This window comes from Carassius gibelio, chromosome A19 (genome assembly GCF_023724105.1).
Source record: "Carassius gibelio isolate Cgi1373 ecotype wild population from Czech Republic chromosome A19, carGib1.2-hapl.c, whole genome shotgun sequence".
NCBI classification, from domain to species: domain Eukaryota; kingdom Metazoa; phylum Chordata; class Actinopteri; order Cypriniformes; family Cyprinidae; genus Carassius; species Carassius gibelio.
In genome coordinates, this window is record NC_068389.1 from 22,808,036 (window position 1) to 22,827,443 (window position 19,408).

Genomic DNA, 19,408 nt, shown 5'->3' on the forward strand with positions numbered 1-19,408 from the left:
AGTTAAAAGGATGGAAAGATTTAATCAAACACTTTTTACAAGGAAACGCTTTACCATAAGATTGTATACATTAACATTTAAACATTTTTTATATTAATTTGAAGCTATACATTAACATTAGTTAATACATAACCATATATATAACACTGAAATTAATAAACGCTGCAAAAAAAAAATAATAATAATAATCAATGTGACACATTAACTAATGTTAATATAGAGATCCTTATTGTAAAGTGTTACCAGTTTCTTTCACATTTTCAATCATTTATTTTCTATATGCCACTGCTCACGATGGCAGTGTGGAAGACAAAACCCTTCCAGAAAAACAAATCATGACATCCCAATCATTAAATAAACAAATAAATCACGTGAACCTATACAGCTACTATTATGTTACAGGTGACCCAAAACCTCATGACAAAACCCGATGTAGTTCAAATGGAAAGATAATATTAGGTAGACCATTGGGAGCCATCTTAAACATTTTATTAGCAGCCAATAGTGCTTTAAAAGTCCTTAGCAGTACGAACTGGTATCACATCTCTAAAAGCTGGCAAAAATATCACATTTGTGTATCAGCTGCAGTCTCGGACAAAATCTGCTCCATGTTAGGTAGAGGTGTGCGCAACATCTCGACATCCAGTCCATTAGAATCCGTACTTGGCTTGCGTTTGCCGGCGAGTCAACTTGTTGTCAGCCCAGTTGTTCTTGAGCTCCAGCTCGCGTTCCTTGGCCTGATGAATCAGATACGTGATTTGGTGCTTGCGTCTCTGTTGTCCTGTTGGCTGATCTCCTTTTTTCTAAAAAAATAAAAAGAGACGTGAAGTCAGAATTTTTCTTTCGTTTATCTCTTTCAAACAAATAACCATCAAAACATGGACACTTGAGGTACTCACCTTGCTGAAGGACTTGCGGGGCTCTGCCTCTGCGGTCATGTTCTTTGTCATCCATTGCTTATTGCCGCTCAACTGATCGTCTCCTTTTATCTCCAAGAACTTGATTTCCTCTCTTCCACGATTCTGTTTGCCCTGTAGCCGTCGAAACTGAGAAAATAAAATATATATATATAACAGTCATGCTGAAACTTGCTGTCGTGATTCTCTGGGATGCACTAGATAGTTATTAGAACTTTCTTAATGGTTCCCAAGTCATGATTTACCGGTCCAAGTCAAAAGAAAGATCCAACTGCTATAAAAATTTTTACACCTGTTTTGCATCCACCAGGCAAAATTCTTCATACAATTTCAACTAGATGTCTGATATGAAGCATTGTTTCAAAGAAGTGAAATAAATACAAACCTTAAAATAATACTTAAGAGTTACGGAGTTACAAATGTAATCAGCTAAGGACAACATTTTCCCATTTAATATGACTAAGCAATAATAATAATAATAATAATAATAATAATAATAATAATAGTTATTATTATTATTAAATATTTTTATTATTTAAATTACAAGACTATAATCGTTAAAGAGATACCGTACTGCAAGACACAAAAATTCGAATTTAATAATAATCATAATAATGTTTTATTACATAAATTACAAAAAAATTTATATTACTAAAAAAGTATGATATATAAAACTAAATTAGCATTGCAATAATACTATTATAAATGTACAATAATAAAAAAAATACAAATAAAGAAATTAATATATTAAAAAGAAACGTACTGTATAAGAAATATATTACCACAGCAATAATACTATTAAACTGTACAATAACAATAAGAATTTAATAATAATAATAATACAAATAAAATTAATTAATTCAGTGTTAATTAGAATTAATTCTAAATAAAATTGATGAATTGTTTACAAATAAAATGCATTTTTTAATAAAGAAATATATTGTTATTGCCACTGTACAATAAAAATAATCTAATAATAATAATAATAATAATTCATATTATATTTTATTTCATTATTATTTAAAATACAATGTTAATATAGGATGTTAATTTTGTGGAATTTTTTTGTTTTGTTTTTTATATTTAAAAATAAAAATAAATGATCATCATTATTTTATTTCAAAGAATAATATTAAAATTACAATACTTTTACATAATATTTATGTCTACAATTGATACTTATACTTCAGTCATATACTTCAGCTTGGAAAATATGGAAATCCATATAAATAAAGAACGAACACATCCCTGAGGACCAGAGATGCTACAAACAACTCACTGCTTCATCATTGAACAATGAAGAGGACCCTGAATCTTCTTGCTCATCAGCTGCAGGGTTTGGGTCTTGGTAATATCCCTCACCATAGTAATCCTGCCAAACATATGCACAAAACATCAGCTGCTGAAATGACAAGGAACACATCGGTTAATGAAACGTATGACATGTTTTACCTCTGGCAGTGGATTTGCGGGATACTGATGTTGATATTCTCCGCTCTCCTGGTCTTGCATGGCTTCGGCTGATCTACTGTAACTGTCTGCTTTAGAGACAAAGTCCAGTGGAGCGTCCTCCACACCGGCTGGAGGGTGTAGAGAGGGAACATACTGTTGAGAATGCAGGTTTTGAGACATCACAGGCTGTGCTGGGCTTTCCGGAAGGGAAAAGTAGTTCTCTGGAGCGAGTTCATCGTCACTTCCCTCTTCATCCGCGGCCATTTGTTTGGCTAGCTGCAGCGCCGCTGACTTTGCAGCAGCTTTGATGGCGGATGGGGACGGGCTGGTTCCAGAAAGACCCTGGGACTTCGCCGGGGTTGCCTTTGGCTTATTTGATCCGGGGCGTTTGGTTAGAGTGTGTGGCAACAGGGGCCGCTCGGTCGCCTTTACCACCAGATTCTTAGGCTGAGGCAGCAGAGAGGACAGACCACCACCTCCCTGGAAGAACATGGAGGAAAATATTCTTATTTACTATGATGGTTAATCCACCCAGACCATTTATACATTCAGTTTTCTGAAAATTATAATGAAGAATGGGCCATCGAGAGAATGCTGTGGTAATGATAACACAACCAACAGCCCATTAACATATGCCCACCCACCGTGATCTTTCTACTACAATCCTATGAAGCATTATGAATGGCATAACTGACTTAAAAATTACTTGTATAAAACTATGGATTTATTGATAAAACATTGATTGTGTGCATGCATTGAAACAATATATTTTATGTTTACTGCAAAATATGCACGGAAATATTTACGCAGTTTGAGAGCGGAAGTATTGGTTTGTTGTGATTCCCTGATGGAGATTTCTGCAGAATCATGGGTAATGGAGTTTTTTCAACTGCAATTCTGCAGTTGTACATGATTACAAAAATAAATAAAAAAATTAAAAATAATTTGAAATAATGTGGACTGGTGACTCTAGCAAAAGCATATACTATCAATTAGCTCACAGTAGGTTTATTTTTAATGGCTTATAAGTTAGTGTTAAAAAAAAATCCCCTATGAAAATAAATCAATGAGAATTTTACTTCTGAAACCTGACTCTTGCACCCTATAAAGGAACATAAATAAAAATACTTAATAGTCTAATTAAAATGATCTAATTACAGATATTTAACATATAGTTTTATATATTTAAATATAAAATGGTTTGCTTTATCCTAAGGGTCAGACAGCTAATTATAAATAATTTATGTCTAATAAATATCTTTTTTATCTAAATATAGATATTGCATATTGAAGATTTATATATATATATATATATATATATATATATATATATATATATATATATATATATATATTTTTTTTTTTTTTTTTTTTTTTGTTAAATATGAAAACAGCTTGTTTAATGCTAAGGTTCAATTTAAATTAAATTTCCGCTGTTTTGATGAAAATAAAAATACCTGAGGAGCTGATTTCTTTCGGACGGGCTCGTCATCATCAGAGTCAGACTGGAACAGAAACACACCATCAATCAGAAACAGCTTCAGTAACACGATTGGCATTAACGGATCAGTAAAACTCACGTCTGCTGGTTTTATTTCAGGAACAGTGATTTTAACGGGTTCTGTGCGTTTTTTAGGTTTGGGCAGATCCATAGTCATCCTCTTGGTTAGAGGAGCTGATGTCTGTTCTGCGCTCGAGCGGATCTCCGCGGTTCTCGGCGCGGGCAGAGCTGCGAAGAGTCCGCCGATCTTGGCCGCAGGTCGAGCGGGCGAAGCCGGCGATTCATCGCGATCACTGTCGCCGCTGCTGTCGTACGCTACCAGAGACATCTCCAGTAAACAGATCAGTTCATACGAGTGTTATCAGACACAAGAATCGCGGACTTGCTGCTTTTGCATCAAAGCAGCTCCACGTGATCTCATATCCTCCCGTTATTCCAGGTTTATATGGACAAATACCGTCTGTAAATATCAATGTACGATTACAACTTCGATGCCAAATTCGACTCCAGATAATTCAACGCTTGCGGTAGGAGCTGTGCTTGCTTTTTATATTAATATTTTCCCTGCAAAACGCGAACAACATATGGATGTATTAGTCTGAACAAACAAGTGATAATTGTTTATAATTATAAATCGTTCCTCTCAGTCTCAAAACGTAAACAGTTTTTCTTCCACCATCGTGAAGTACATCCGCTGCACCGCTTCAGAGGATTCAGCGACACTGACACCAACTGGACTGGAGAGGAGTGTCATCAATAAACATGACCAAACGTGACTAAATCGATCAACAATCTGATGAACTGAAAAAAAATGTTATTATATGCGATAGACTTGCAAAAACATAACTGACCCATGGCTCTACTCGTGAAGCTTTTTATCCTTATTATGCATTTTTATGCTTTTTCTCCATAAAGACATTGGGAATTGTTAGAGATGGACAGATGAATACTGGACATATGGGCTACATTAATTAGCTTAGAAATACAGTAAAAATATTTTTTTTAATAGAAAACAGTTGAATTTTCAGCATCATTACTCCAGTCTTCAGTAGTGTCACATGATCCTTGCTGCTCAATAAATATTTAATATCATTGTTGAAAACAGTTGTGCTGCTTAATATTTGTGTGAGAACCTTAACTCATTTATTCAGGATTCTTTGATGAATAGAGAGTTTAAATAAAAGGCATTTTAGGAAATCACAGGAAATAATTTGTATCATTACAAATGTCTTTTTTGATCAATTTAACACATGCTTTCTGAAAGTATTAATTGACCCTAACCTTTTGAATGGTAATGTACATTTGTACAGAAAATAAGCCATGCATATCAGCTGGTAGCATGTGTTTGTGGCATGAAAGCAAGGAAGCATTTGGTTGGGTTTATTGATAAAGTTTGCAGAACACATAAAAAATTTCTCCATGATAAATAATCTTGCTAATGTTGTTATGCTAAAACATAATACACAGTCTCTGTGGTAACTCAGTACCAGTAGCTTTTACGTGGACTTTTATCTTCCCAAATGTTCATTTTCTCCATAACTTCTTCCTCCAGGGTTTTCAAAGATGTGGTGTATGTTTTCTGAAGCGTGTCTTCAGGTGATGTGTCTTTGGTTCCATCTGCAAGGTACATAAAAGCTCTCAGATTTCTGATAACTGAGCAAAATTTGGCATGTCTATTGCTCTAGGTAGAAATGCATTGTTTTTAAACTTTTGGAAACCCCACCTTTCCACTGCTGGGGAATAATGCCATCTCTTCTCTGAAAGACTGGTTTGGGAATAATCCGTCCTGTCCTAACAGAAACACGTACGCGCTCGCCCTCTTCAGTGTATCTCCACTCGATATCTGTGGGCTTCCTAAGAAACATTAGACACAGATACATACATTAAGAGCTGGGTACATTGTGTTCTACTATATTTATTACTCTATTTCATGTTTAATGCTCACCTGTCCGTAGGGTCAACTAATGTAACATCCTTCAGCAGCAGAGGGGCTTCACTGGCAATGTAGGTACCCCTGTAATCTCCAGATCTGCCAATATACCTATAATGCTAGAAAAAAAAGTGTTTGAAACAATTAAAAGTGATTGTTTTGCAATGCAATTATAATTGTAAGAATCGTACTAGTTTTATGTAAGTTTTACTCCTACCGCGTTGAGGCCCTCGAGTATGACCCAGGAACGCCGCCGAAACACCTGAGCTACTTTGCCCTGCTTACCTTTGTCCTTTCCAGACAAAATCTCCACCTGGTTTGAATTATGGTATGTTATATAGATAGAGATATGAAATAATACAAATATAAAATAACCCATATAATTTTATCTAATTTAATTTAATATAATTTATCTATATAATATAATCTCTTTCATCTTTATTTGAACCTCTAACTTTAGCACTAACTACTCTAATTCTATTCTTAAAAAGAAAAAAATATAACTACCTTTATAATCTTTTTGCATTCTATCTATTTTCTTTTCATTTATTATACAATCATTAAAAAGACCTCTAACACTAGCTTGCTCTATTATTTTTCCTATTCTGAATATACAAGTATATTTTTTCCTATTAAGACAAGTTATAGTGTGACAAATGACTGTAATGAACAGTTAAATGTATTATTTATTTGCATTTTTTACCCCATTTTAATCAATGTTGTATCTATTTATTTAATACAGTTTTTATTTTGTTTAATCCCATTTTATTTATTTCATACATTTATGTGTATTTCTGTAAACCTTTCCATGGATCCACTCCCTCACAGTCCGGGTCCCTAGACCCCAGATTGAAAACCCCTGGTTTAAACAATGTCCATACTATTTACATTTCAGTCGACTAAAAGGTGCCTCTGATCTACAACAGTAAGTTGAGGGGACAAATAAAAACCTCCAATGTGCATTAAAAACTTTCAAGATATAAAAGAAAGAGAGGATCGCTTACTGTGTCACCTCTCAGAACATGCCAGTCCTCATTTGCAATAGGTTCAACAAACACCTTTCTTCTTGTCTTGCCGGGTGGATTGAGCCGCTGGGCTGCGATTGTCCACGGTCTGTTTGTGCCATAACGATAATCGCGTGGAAATGCAGCTTTTGCTGCCATAGAAAGCAACGCTGTCAGTCTCATGCTGCTGTGGACGACCAAAACAAAGAGCCAGTTAATAAAATGCAAACAATTCAAAATTATGATCATGTATAGGGTTTCTGTAGCGGCACCCACGTAATATGGCGAAATACCACTTACCTGATTTGCGGCTTTTAGATGCACATTTAACTAAAATAACCTCATTTATTTTGTGGTTATCATAAATTGTACATCCACAAGGGGTCAAACTTGTGTTGAACATGTGCTACTTCCTTTTCCTTTAGAGCCAAGCGACGTAGATGTCAAAATAAAAGTCTCGATTCTAAATAAATAAACAAATAACAGAGACGAAGAAAAGAAAAGGAAATAATATATTAAAATAAATGACAGTCAGGGTCTGCTAGTAAATTGCTTTTGAATTGAACAGTGGTTTTATTGGCACTTTATAGATATAAAGGTTTGGTTTTCCTATCCTATCCAGAAGTTATAAGGATATATATATATATATATATATATCATATATATATATGTGTGTGTGTGTGTGTGTGTGTGTTTGTGTGTGTGTTGTGTGTGTGTGGGTGGGTGGGTGGGTGTGTGGGTGTGTGTGTGTGTGTGTGTGTGTGTGGGGGTGTGTGTTAAGGGTTATTAAAGATTTTAGAATTGCTTTTGGGGGAATATGAAAGCACAAACACATTGCTCTCAATTTCTCAGTGATATTTACAAAATAAATATATGCCACAATTTCACATAAATGTGTCATTTGTCAGCAAATTCTGGATTTATTTTTTATTTGACTTTTACATTTTTTTTAAACTACAAAAAATTATTGGAATTAAATAGGTCAAAGGAGTGTAAAACGCTTTAACATTAAAGTGAGTTAAGCTTGACATTAAAGTGTGGCCTGTATTAATGAATTGCAGCTAAGTTAATAAATTAGGTGTTTACTGTTCTAGAATAAAAATAAATCACAGGTAAAAACTTGGGCAATGAATATTAAATATGTATACAGTAGTATTTATTATTACCGTTTAATGTATCAATTTCACCATACAAAACCATAGTATGACATTTTTTGTTGTTTATGTTTCATGGAAACCATAGTATGACATTTTTTGTTGTTTATGTTTCATGGAAATGTAAAAAAAGATATAGTTGCCTGACAGAATATTAAAAGGACTGTCTTTTTTACTTTCATAAATCCATCAACCAATCAAATCGTCTTTTCATTCTGTATCCAAGTAGGATGACTAAGACCAGCCAACCAGCGTCGAGCTTTGCTTTGTAGTCAGGCAGACATAACACAGTCGTCCAATCACAAAATAAGCCGAAAGGGGATTTTTGCTCAATATTTGTCTCAGGTAGTTTCTTTTTCGTTTATAAAATAAACGGTACCATTATTTTGTATTTGAATGTGATATTGCAGTAGGTAAACTTTGAACAACGATTATAGGTTTATTTTATTAGAAAGGACAGGTATTTTAACGTAATAATCGATGGTTTTCGAAGCGTACAAGTGTGGCTAGCTAGCTCTATAGCAAGAGTCATTGGTAATGATATTAACGATAGTTAGCTTGTTTATACATATACTAAAAAACAATTATTTTTTATTTATTTATTTACAAACAATGTCATTAAGTTATGAAATACAATAAGGAAATGTTCATTTATGTCGGTTTCGTTTAGTCGACGTCTCTTCGGCCTGTTTGAACTCATGTTAGCCTGTTAGCTGCTATGTCATGCTCATTTCAACTAGGCTGCTGTGAGGTTTATTCTTTAGTGATCAGTAAGCATTTGAGTTTGAGAATATGGTTAAGTTTAGCTAAAATGAGCTTTTGGTCATAAATAACCAATGGCTTGGTCTAGTTTCTGGTTGGTTGGCCTTTCAATACGCCCACAAAGAGACACACATGGGTGTAATCAACCAAACCTGTGCATGGTTCATATATGCTAGTCGTATATTAGATTAAATAATGCATTCAAATGATTAGAAGTGATCGGATTAGATCCTGGTATCATGCATACACCGTCTGAAAGCATCAGTTTCTTATGTTGAGTTCTTCATTGGGCGCGTTTGTGCTGGAAATGTCTGAACTTGGGCAGGAAAAACAGCCCTGCAGTATTTGGGCATGGTCGCTATCCGATTGACCTGACAACAGTTTCATGAGTGGTTGTATTTTCGAAATGGGGGGAAAAGATCTTGAGCGTTTAGACGTGGGAGAAGTAGGCGCTTGCGTGGTTTCATTTCGTGTTTACAGTCTGTGGCTGTAAGTGTAAACATGGCCTAAATATGTCAGTTTGTGGTGAAGCTGATCATCATTTGCGTAAATGTGATGAATTAAATACCAGTTTATAGATTGTTCTAAGAACATTTTAATATATTGTCTGCAGACTTTAAGTTGTTGTGCATATTAACCTGATAACTGTAACCCGCCCCTTGGTGGGCCCCCTACGTTTACTTCACTATATTACAATTAAGTCCTAATCTAATCATAACAAACTATATATCGTTGGAAAGGTCTAAGACTCAGAAATATATATTTTTCCAATCTTTTTTGTTTAAAATTATGTAGGAAAAGTAATAGATTAATTTATGGCAAGAGTGCACCTCAAAATCCTACATCATAACAGGAGTTCTGAACTTTGTCAAAAAAAGAAAAGTATTCTGTGTTGCCTTTTTCTCTATCTCACTTTAGAAATCAACAGAAATTATATATCACTTGAAAACATAAAATCTCCAAATTCATCCTTCGAAACCCATTTTAGATTCAAATATTGCATCATCAAAATCATGTTAGAAAATGTTTTTAGTCATGAATTATAAAAATTTAGGTTTGGATCATGCACTTTCAAGTCTATGATCAAAAATGTGAGTGGCAGTTAAAGAAATACTATAAAACAGTTACTACAGATAAGGTCTAAAACTGCGACACCCTACAACTTTTACTGTTGATGTTTAATTGCATTGATCTAGTGTGTAAAGTTCTGGTTGCTTGCAGAATAATCTCTCAATCAACCTATAATTAATTTACTTTTTAAAACGCACTGTTGCATATTAGACACTCAGAATTAAAAGTTGGCCAAAACCTTATGCTGACACATACTGACATCTGCCTCATGTTCTAGAGCTTCAGGTCCAGGAGGGTTCTGAATGCAGTTTGTCGGTCCAGTGTGGTTGAGACATGGCAGAAGATCAGTTAAAGGCAGACGCCTCGGCTGGGGAGGGGGAGACGGAGCCCAGTATGCTGCTGCAGAAGCTCAAAAGCAACATTGCGTAAGAGCTGTTCATTTGTACTCTTTCTTCATTGTGGTTCAGATAGAATCTTATGTCTTTTTTCTGTTAAAATGGTGTGTCATGGTTTTAATTAAGCAGAAGGTTTGTTGGTAGACCTGTACCATTAAGGGAATATTTCATTTTTCAGACCATTCAAGATGCAGATGAGTTTGTTTCTTCATCAGAACAGATTTGGAGCAATTTAGCATCACATCATTTGCTCACCAATGGATCCTCTGCAGTGAATGGGTGCCGTCTGAATGAGAGTCCAAACAGCTGATAAAAACATCACAATAATCCACACTGGACTCCAGTCCATCATTATGAATCAAAAACCTGCATGTTTGTTGTATGTAAGAAACAAATCCATCATTAAGGCATTCACTGCAGAGGATCCATTGGTGAGCAAATTATGTGATGCTTAATTTCTTCAAATCTGTTCTGATGAAGAGACCATCACATCAGCAGCTTGGATGACTTGATAGTTAGTTACTTAACAGCATGTTTTTTGGGTCAACATACATGAATGTTAATGTAAATGCAAATATCTGATTTTTTTTCTTCTATCTTTTCACAGTAAAAATGTGCAGGTTAAAGTGGACAAAATTTTGGTAAGTTTCTTAGAGGATAAAATGAAATGTTAGTCCTCTGAAATGTTATAATTTAAATCAAGTGTATTTCAATCTTATTTGAAACAAGAATATATCAGGGTGTCACTTTTTTTATAAGCTATAGCATGAACACAATAGTAGAAGTTTATACAATCTCATTTATATACGTTTGAACCCACAACTATTACATTAGCAGTTAAGATCTCTTATCAATATAAAACCACTCATGTTTATATGTGACCCTGGACCATTAAACCAGTCTTAAGTGTCATTTTTTTTAAAACTGAGATTTAATCATCATCTGAAAGCTGAATAAACAATATTTGGCAACTTTTTGAAAATCTGGAATCTGAGGATAAATATTGAGAAAAGGTGACTTTAAATATGTCTAAATGAAGTTCTTAGCAATGGATATTACTAATCAAAAATTACGTTTTGTTATATTTACACTAGGAAATGTACTAAATTTCTTCATGGAACCTGATCTTGACTTAATTTTTTTTATGTTTTACTTCACAGTCTTTCATCTTATTTGTATATTTACAGTGTTTTGATCACATTGTCTTGCCCTTATTCTGTCTTTCTCCTTGTGACATGGCTCCTCTCAGGAAGATGTACAGCGTTTCTCTGACAACGACAAGCTCTACCTTTACTTACAGCTTCCCTCAGGTCCAGGAGCAGGAGAGAAGAGGTACATAAAATCACACAAATATACTTCAGTCAGCCATTTTTTTTAAGTCTGTATATTTTAATTGATACATTCTGAATATTAAATTAAAATATTCCATGTCCCTCAAGTCAGTTTTCTTAAATCCCAGCAATCAGGGTAGCTAAAAATAACACAGATGTGACCAGACATGTTATATGTGACACATGTTTGCAAACTGCTTCTCTGTGTGCACCAGTGGTGATTCAAACTCAGTCAACACGGCAGACCAGCTTCACACCTGCAACTGGATCCGTAGCCACTTGGAAGAACATCCTGACACCTGCCTGCCTAAACAAGATGTTTACGAGACATACCGGTGAGGACTGGGGTGTAGAATATTCACAAGTCTCTTATGCTGAGTTATTTCAAAGTAAACATTTTCCCTAGACTTTTAAGGGTCCATTATCTGTTTTGTTCTGTCCATGTTTGCAATTTGTAGCAAAAAATTGTGATTACTTACTGGCTTTTATATCTAAACAGGAAGCACTGTGACAACTTACAGCATCGGCCTCTAAGTGCAGCAAATTTTGGCAAAATCATCCGAGACATCTTCCCAAACATTAAAGCACGAAGACTGGGTGGAAGAGGACAGTCCAAATATCCTTTGTCCCTAATTTCATTTAATTTGTATAAAATGTAAAACCATATCTAGAGCAGACACCATAACATCAGAGTGAATTTGGATTCACCAATTTCACACACTGTTTGAGATATTTAGATGGCTTTCTGCACATCATTAACACTAACACTTGATGCAGGTTTTATCTGTAATAGTTTGGTTTTTAAGATGTCTTGACATATATAAGTCATCACATGCCCTAAATTCATTCAAATTATTTAACTAAATTCAAACTAAAAGTCTGTTTTATTGTTTTATTTAATGAAACCTAATGTATATTTCAGTGTCCCTTAACATAATTGCCAGCACATACTGCTATAGTGGGATACGTCGAAAGACCGTGTTAAACATGCCATTACTCCCTAACCTGGACCTCAAAAATGACCCGGTATGATTGTCTACTTACTAGGGCTGCCCTCGACTAAAAATTTCTGGTTTGACTAGTAGTTGTTCATTTTAAGCATTAGTTGACTAATCACACGTTTATTATTAAACCATTTAATTGCCTACGTAGACTAATAACTGCTCAAGCGCTTGCATAAAGCTTACCATAGCACAGCGGTAGAAGTAATGATTATGAAGATGTCAGGGAAAAACAGTAAGATTAAACATTTTAATAAGCTATTGATAAACTAGTGTTTTCGGCTTAAGTGGCGAATTCGGCGACACTGACTCGTCATCTCCACAGTAGTAGATGCACCTGCATTTAAGTTTCAAACAGATTAAATCATCTGAGAATATATATATATACAAGTATAGAGAAAGTTTTGCACTCAAGTTCACAGAGACAAAGACGGCAGAAAGCGCATCCTGTTTGCTTTCATTATTTTACAAAAGCGCAATGTTTTGTTTTTATTGTGAGTGCACACAAATAAATTTGAAAGATGTATTACTCTTATCTGTATGACCAAAATGAAGTATTTTAAGATCTAGTGTCCTCACCGACGCCTCCATCTGTCAAGCTGTGAGCGTGCTGCTGAACAGACACATGAATAGTGCAAATTTTTCTAGGTTAACATTAGATTGAGTGGCCATGTAAAGTTGCTACTACTTGCATAATTCAGATGATAAACCATATTTGCGGTCAATGAATGATTTCAAGCGTTTAGATGTACTGTATTACCAAAAAAAATCTGATCTGTCCTGTTTCTGCAACTAATAACATTTTGGTTGACCAAGCCTCTTCTCATCGACTTTTTGGGGGCAGCCCTAAGTCTTACTACTGACTTGTCTCCTAATCTGCTTTCAGCATTAAAATTATGTCAGTGGCTCTCAACCCTTTTTCCCTTCTCCACACACACATTTTGCATAATGGTCCAGAAAAAGGGTTGAAAGCCACTGATATAGGTTGTCAGTTATATTTTGGCTATAAGAAAAACATATGTTTTTGCTTAAATGTTAATGTACCTATGTGATGTGCCACCTGCAGTCTGAACTGACAGAACTGGTGCAAACCTACAAGCAAGAGGTCACCGAAGCAGCCTGTGAACTCATCTGTGACTGGGCCCAGAAGATCCTCAAGCGCTCTTTTGACACGGTGGTAGAAATCGCACGCTTCCTCGTACAGGAGCACATCGTTAACCCACGCTGCAGTCAAGCTGAGCTCGTCACTTCAGCTGCTCTGGCAGGTACGTGCAAATAAATAGCAAGATGGCATGTTAAGTTTTGCTCAGCATTGTTGTGGTGTCATTGATGTACTATTGTAGTTATTGTTCATATTTTGAATTGGATTGTATTTTCTGTTTTCAATTCAATTTAAATGAAAGTTTCAGTAATTTTGTGTGCTTTAAAAGTGTCTATATAGTTTATATTAAGTATTAGTTTAATTCGGTAACACTTTACAACAAGAGTGCATTTGTAACATTAATATTAATGAAATCTGTAGAAGTAATGTTCCTTGTTAGAGTGGTAATTTCGAAATGTACTAATACATTTAAAAAAAAAAAAAAATTTAAGTTAATAATTGAAATTTAATAACTCTGATTTTGCTACATTGCTTTAAGAGGGAAGCTACATTTATGATTTGTTTTTTGTTTTTCATAGGCGGACCTTCCAAACCTCATAAGGTAATCAAAAAGATTGCAGCAGCTTCCAGAGCAGGTGGAGCAGAAGAAGATAATGTCAGTGCAGAAAATAAGGTATTACTGGTCTGAAATTTGAACATCTTTGATTTTATATTAATGTTTCTTCAATCAAACTTCTCCCAGAATCATTAAGATTCATAAGTCAATAACTTGTGCACTAATCTCTGGAATAAAGTATCATCAAATATTTTTGTATAATGACTGTATAAATGCAATACCGTATAATTGTCCCAGTCGACTGATTTCTACTTTTATATTTCACGACTAAAAATATGATTTAATGGCCTTTTTTTTTTCTTTTCTTTTTTTAAGTAGCCATGTCATAAGTGAGATATTGTACAGTCAGCCAATCATTTTCACAAAAAATAAACCCAATAATGGCATCCTAAATCTGATCAGCTAATTATGTGCTAATTAGCAGTATTACATATTATAAATGGTAAATATAGTTCCTTTGTGATGTTTTTGGCAGCAAAAAGAGAAAGATGGTGTGGAACAGCTTCCATCCAATAAGCAGCAGGTCAGCGATAAACCAACCAATAAGGTTGAGTCTGCTCGAGTGGAGGCGTATATGAAGAAACTGCCTCAGCTCCTTCCCAGAGGCACTGTTCCAGAGAAAACCTCCCCACCAGCCGATTCGGGCAGCGTTCAAGTCACTTTGCCTATTACAGTCACAACGATACCTTCTCAACCAGGCGGCACAGTCCCCGTTATGATATTACCATCGGGTATGAGTCTCTCTTACCCAGAGCATGAGAAAACATCAGTCACGGTCAACACTTCTGCTGCTCCAACTCCAGTCGTCCAGAGAGCACGACCGGCAGCTCCTAAGAGGGGCCCTGACCCCTCCACCGCAGTGTCAGCTGCGGGTGTTACTCAGAAACGCAAAAGAGGACGACCCAGAAAGCAAAGACCTGAAGACATGGCACAGCAGGTACTGTCAGCCCCAACCTCAAATCCAGCTTTGCTCACGAGAGGAGTAATCCAAAAAGCCCTGCCTTCCTGTGCGCCAGCCGCTCCTTCACAGTTGGTGGAAATTGTGTTCCAGGACCAGCAAGGATTGATGCTAAGCCAACTTCCCACCATCCAGGAAGTGACAGATGCTGAGCATAGAGGTGTAGTGGTGCAATGTCAACCTGCAGCAGAACCTGAGAAGCAGCAGTCCATCCTGCTCATGCAAGGGCCAAACCAACCGGGTTACGAGCTGAGCCGCAGAATGGTCATCCAGCGTGCGCCGTTATCCAGAGAAGGAAGGCCGGCTCCCCAAGAAGTGCCACAGTCCACTCTTCCATACCTCCCACCGGCAACGTTATTAGAGGACAGAGGAGAAGTGGAAATTACTCTGACTCCTGTGGAGCCACAGGTCGATTCCATGCCAAACTCAGCAGGTATTCCCAGCTCCTTCGGCTCCTTGTTTGGAGAAACTCCAAAACCAGATGCCCCGTAACAGCAGCACAGCAACTGTCTCCTTTCTCCGAGACTTCTAAATGCGCAATGCTTTTCCAGTGCTTCTGTGAATGGCATACTAGTTTGTAGTCAAACTGAGGTGTACCATCTTGGCTGAGCTTGATTGGGTTTGTCTGCTTTCTGTGTAAAATGATAGAACTAGAAGAAATGACGACCTGTCATTGTTGCCTTCAAACAGCAACTACACTCATATTTTCATATTATTAATACGAAAAATTCCTGAAGATTTCAGGAGTGCTTTTGAAGAGATTATAAATTAAAGTGGCCTAAAACAAAAGTTTTGACAAGAAAGAGTGAACTTTAAGAGCATTTGAAATTGAAAAACAGATATACTCACTAATAACAGTCCAGTCTGGTCCAGCTCAGTCATAAAACAAAAGGACTTCTAAAAAAAAAAAGAAAAAAGAAGAGAAATCACCATAGTTACCAATGAACTGCTTACCATCTGTCGGTGTTTATTGCCATACTCTGTGACATAAGAGGGCAGTTGGTCTTTTTTGCTCTAACCATCTTTGCATGTTTGTGTTTGTAAATATGAATTGAGACATTTGAGTGTGTTTTCTAGCTGTTCAGATGACAAAGAGTGGTTTTACGGGTTTGCAACTTCAGGGTTCTAAAAAAAAGTCCCTCCCTCACCCATTGATTGGGTTAATAGTTCAGTTTTGTTTAAACGTCACAATTAACAAAACTTCAAAATTACTACATCCAGTTGCTTTTGTGAAGGTCGAGAAGACACTACTGGTTCAGATGGTGCATAGCGTAGGTGAATGCAAAAACAAAGATCTCTTAAGTCCCTTTAAATATGCAAATGAGGCTGTGATTTCGGGATTCTTCTCAAAGCCCCGCCCCCTGCGTTCAGCTCTGTCCAGTCGTTCTCTTACAACAACGTAATTTAGCACTTAACAGATGTAAATAGTTGATCTGTGAGCCCAGAAGGATATCTTCATAGGTAAAGTGTACCAGAACTAATTTAAAACGTTTTATTTTCCAAATGTATAGCCATCGTCACTATATTGCTACTATGGAATTATATTATTATTAGTTACTAGTAAAGTGTGCTCTGTCACCCTAAAGGCATGTAAAAAAAAAATAGAAGATGTTACAATTTCTGAAATTTGATTATATTATTTAAATTTAAACTGAAATATGGACTAATTATTTATTTATTCAAATTGTACAAATCTTGAGCCACAACAGCATCTTTTTGTCTAGATTATCATATCTTAAAGGAGAATTTTACTCTATTTTTATAGCCTTGGATTGCTGTATTTTTTTACTAGTTGTTTTCAGATATTACACTTGATCTTAGCCATAAATGTGAGGGGGGAAATTTAGTTTAATTCGAAAAATTTCTACTGTAGCAGTTTTATGAATATTATTTAATGCGCTTTATTACATTTGAAGGTATTGAAAGGCTATGAATTGGGAGAAAAAATATCTCCTTTAAGGTTCAAGCTCAATGAAGGCTGTTTGTGGTTAATAGAGGTTTAATAGGCACTTAATGTAAAACAAAGCCACTCCAATTATGAATAAAAGATTTGGAGGCAGATGTTACTATTTATTCAGATATTGTAGTAATATATGTGAGATGGGAAATGACTAGTGATAATTTTACTATGGATATGGTGCTTTAAAAAAGCTGAACGGGTTTAACTGACTACACAAATGATTGTGATTCACATCGCAGTGATTTCACCAATCAGCAATCTGACTGCACTTAATGCAGCTTTGCATTCTGGTACAAAGGTTGCAAATCAGACAACCTGCTAGCATTAGCATAAATTGCATTTAGGTTTGTGTAATGAATGTGCTGTATATGTCATGTTTAATTCTGAATTAACATGGCTGCTTAATTTACTCAAGGTTTAAAGTTTGATTCTAACCAAAACGAATGGATTTGTTTTTTCTTTGAATTACAGGAGCTTTTATTTTGTACAGTGTGATGTTGCTTTTTGATCATTTTTGTATATTATATATTTTTTCCCTCTTAAAGGAATAGTTAATTGAAATATAAAAATGTATTCATCTTCCGGCCACCCAAGATGTTGATCAGTTTGTTTTTCATCTGAAAATTTTTGGAGAAATTTAGTATTGGAGGGGTGTGGATTATTGCGATGTTTCTCTCAGCTGTTTGTACTCTCATTCTGACGGCACCCATTCACTACAGAGGATCCGTTGCTGAGCAAGTGATGTTGGGGTAAATATCTCCAAATCTGAAGAAAAAACAAACTTGGAAACATACTGAATGGCCTCAGAGTGAGTACATTTTCAGCAAATTTTCATTCCTGACTGAACATTTCCTATGAAGGCAGTGCACTATTCTAATATTCTGCCTCATTTGCAGTCTTGAGATTTGAATACTAATATTATATCCTAATATCCAGACAACAGCAATTTAGTATCCTGTGAAATAAAATATCAGACTTCCAATTTAAAAAAAAACACGTTAACAAGAAAACTTGTAATTTACATTAATGAACAGCAAATAGTTTATGAAGTAATTTGTTTAGAGTGTTCTAGTTTGCAATATTTTAAAGAATGACTGAACAGTGGGACGTTAGATTAATATGAATCTAACAAACTGTGTAATTATAAAGCAGTGAATGATCAGATTTGACAGATCTGGGACAGCAGAGTACTTGTAAAGTGATTGAAAGCAGCTTATTTCATGGGAAATAAACATGGACAATGACATATGATCATTTATATCTGTTTATGGATATATTATTCATATCCTCTGTCCACTGACAATGTTGTTTTTGTTGTTGTTGCAAGTACAATTTCACACCACAGAAATAGAAATGTAACCTGTTCAGTACTACATAGTGCCTCATACAAACCACTGTGCTCTGTAAATATCCATTTTCTTTGCATTATTTATGAGGTTGTTATTTTGTTCTGAAGCATTGAGTGGATTATTTGTTTAAATTCTTTGGTAAAGTTTCTCAAAAAAAGAAAAAACCAAAATGACACGCTGATCTCATGAGTGCCTCGAGATGCCGAGCGTGTGTTGTAATAATTACCCATCAGTGTTGGTAATTCTCATGTTTCATTGTGACAAACTCCAAATAAACCTAGCGCAAACATGTCTAGCACATTCACTTCTCACTGAGTCATGTAGAATTGTTGGAATTTGCTTAAGTGTTCATTGGTTGTGCGTGTCAGTACTATGCCATTTTTATCCTAGACATCTAACACGTCTAATGTTATGATCTGATTATCACCTTTTTTTAGTCAGTCCATGCATGGTTTGTGTATTGAATATGTTTTAAAGAGTTGTTACAAAGCATCTGATATTCGTTTGGAGTTGCGCCGTTTCTTTCAAAAACATCCGAACCCTGGTGTTTGTCTTGCACTTTAATTTTCTTAACGGAAAGCACACAGGGGGAGAAAAAGATGAAATGGAGCACCTCGTATGTTATTTGTTTTTGTACTTACAATCCTCTTTTTGAAAATGTATGCTTTTTGTATTTCATGTTAAAACTGTACAATTGGACATCTTCCATATATATATATATATATAAAGAAATGATCTCTGACTGTGAGCACATCTTCATAAATCAGCACTAATAAACAATATGATGTTTCTTTATATCAAGTGTTGTAACCACTTCCTCCATGTTATTCAGTTATACATGTATTTAAGTGGCTGAAAGGGACTTAAATCTAACTTGCATTTTTCAATAGTATTGTTTTTTTTGT

The 19,408-nt window shown here is 35.4% G+C and overlaps 3 protein-coding genes across 5 annotated transcripts; 1 reads left to right on the forward strand and 2 right to left on the reverse strand.

The window, feature by feature from the left end:
* Positions 1-2: 2 nt before the first annotated feature.
* On the reverse strand, positions 3-4,622 carry LOC127935715 (proline-rich protein PRCC). The gene is made up of 6 exons (XM_052533819.1): positions 3,950-4,622; positions 3,827-3,874; positions 2,370-2,849; positions 2,197-2,289; positions 900-1,046; positions 3-803 (listed from the first exon to the last, which is right to left on the reverse strand). Exons 1-6 carry the CDS (start codon positions 4,196-4,198, stop codon positions 651-653), a joined length of 1,170 nt encoding a protein of 389 aa, XP_052389779.1. The 5' UTR covers positions 4,199-4,622; the 3' UTR covers positions 3-650.
* A 613-nt stretch (positions 4,623-5,235) lies between these two features.
* On the reverse strand, positions 5,236-7,249 carry LOC127935716 (probable 39S ribosomal protein L24, mitochondrial). Of its 2 annotated transcripts, none has more exons than XM_052533820.1 (6): positions 7,105-7,249; positions 6,805-6,991; positions 6,018-6,113; positions 5,816-5,919; positions 5,594-5,724; positions 5,236-5,487 (listed from the first exon to the last, which is right to left on the reverse strand). In XM_052533820.1, exons 2-6 carry the CDS (start codon positions 6,985-6,987, stop codon positions 5,351-5,353), a joined length of 651 nt encoding a protein of 216 aa, XP_052389780.1. In that variant the 5' UTR covers positions 6,988-6,991; positions 7,105-7,249; the 3' UTR covers positions 5,236-5,350. The 2 variants fall into 2 exon arrangements, with proteins under 2 accessions (XP_052389780.1, XP_052389781.1); XM_052533821.1 differs by lacking the exon at positions 7,105-7,249 and adding an exon at positions 7,081-7,094.
* A 994-nt stretch (positions 7,250-8,243) lies between these two features.
* Positions 8,244-19,236, forward strand: LOC127935287 (DNA-binding protein RFX5). Of its 2 annotated transcripts, none has more exons than XM_052533014.1 (10): positions 8,244-8,303; positions 10,069-10,216; positions 10,794-10,827; positions 11,436-11,518; positions 11,733-11,852; positions 12,017-12,133; positions 12,465-12,543; positions 13,585-13,783; positions 14,199-14,293; positions 14,712-19,236. In XM_052533014.1, exons 2-10 carry the CDS (start codon positions 10,125-10,127, stop codon positions 15,684-15,686), a joined length of 1,794 nt encoding a protein of 597 aa, XP_052388974.1. In that variant the 5' UTR covers positions 8,244-8,303; positions 10,069-10,124; the 3' UTR covers positions 15,687-19,236. The 2 variants fall into 2 exon arrangements, with proteins under 2 accessions (XP_052388974.1, XP_052388973.1); XM_052533013.1 differs by lacking the exon at positions 8,244-8,303 and adding an exon at positions 8,350-9,209.
* The last annotated feature ends 172 nt before the right edge of the window (positions 19,237-19,408 follow it).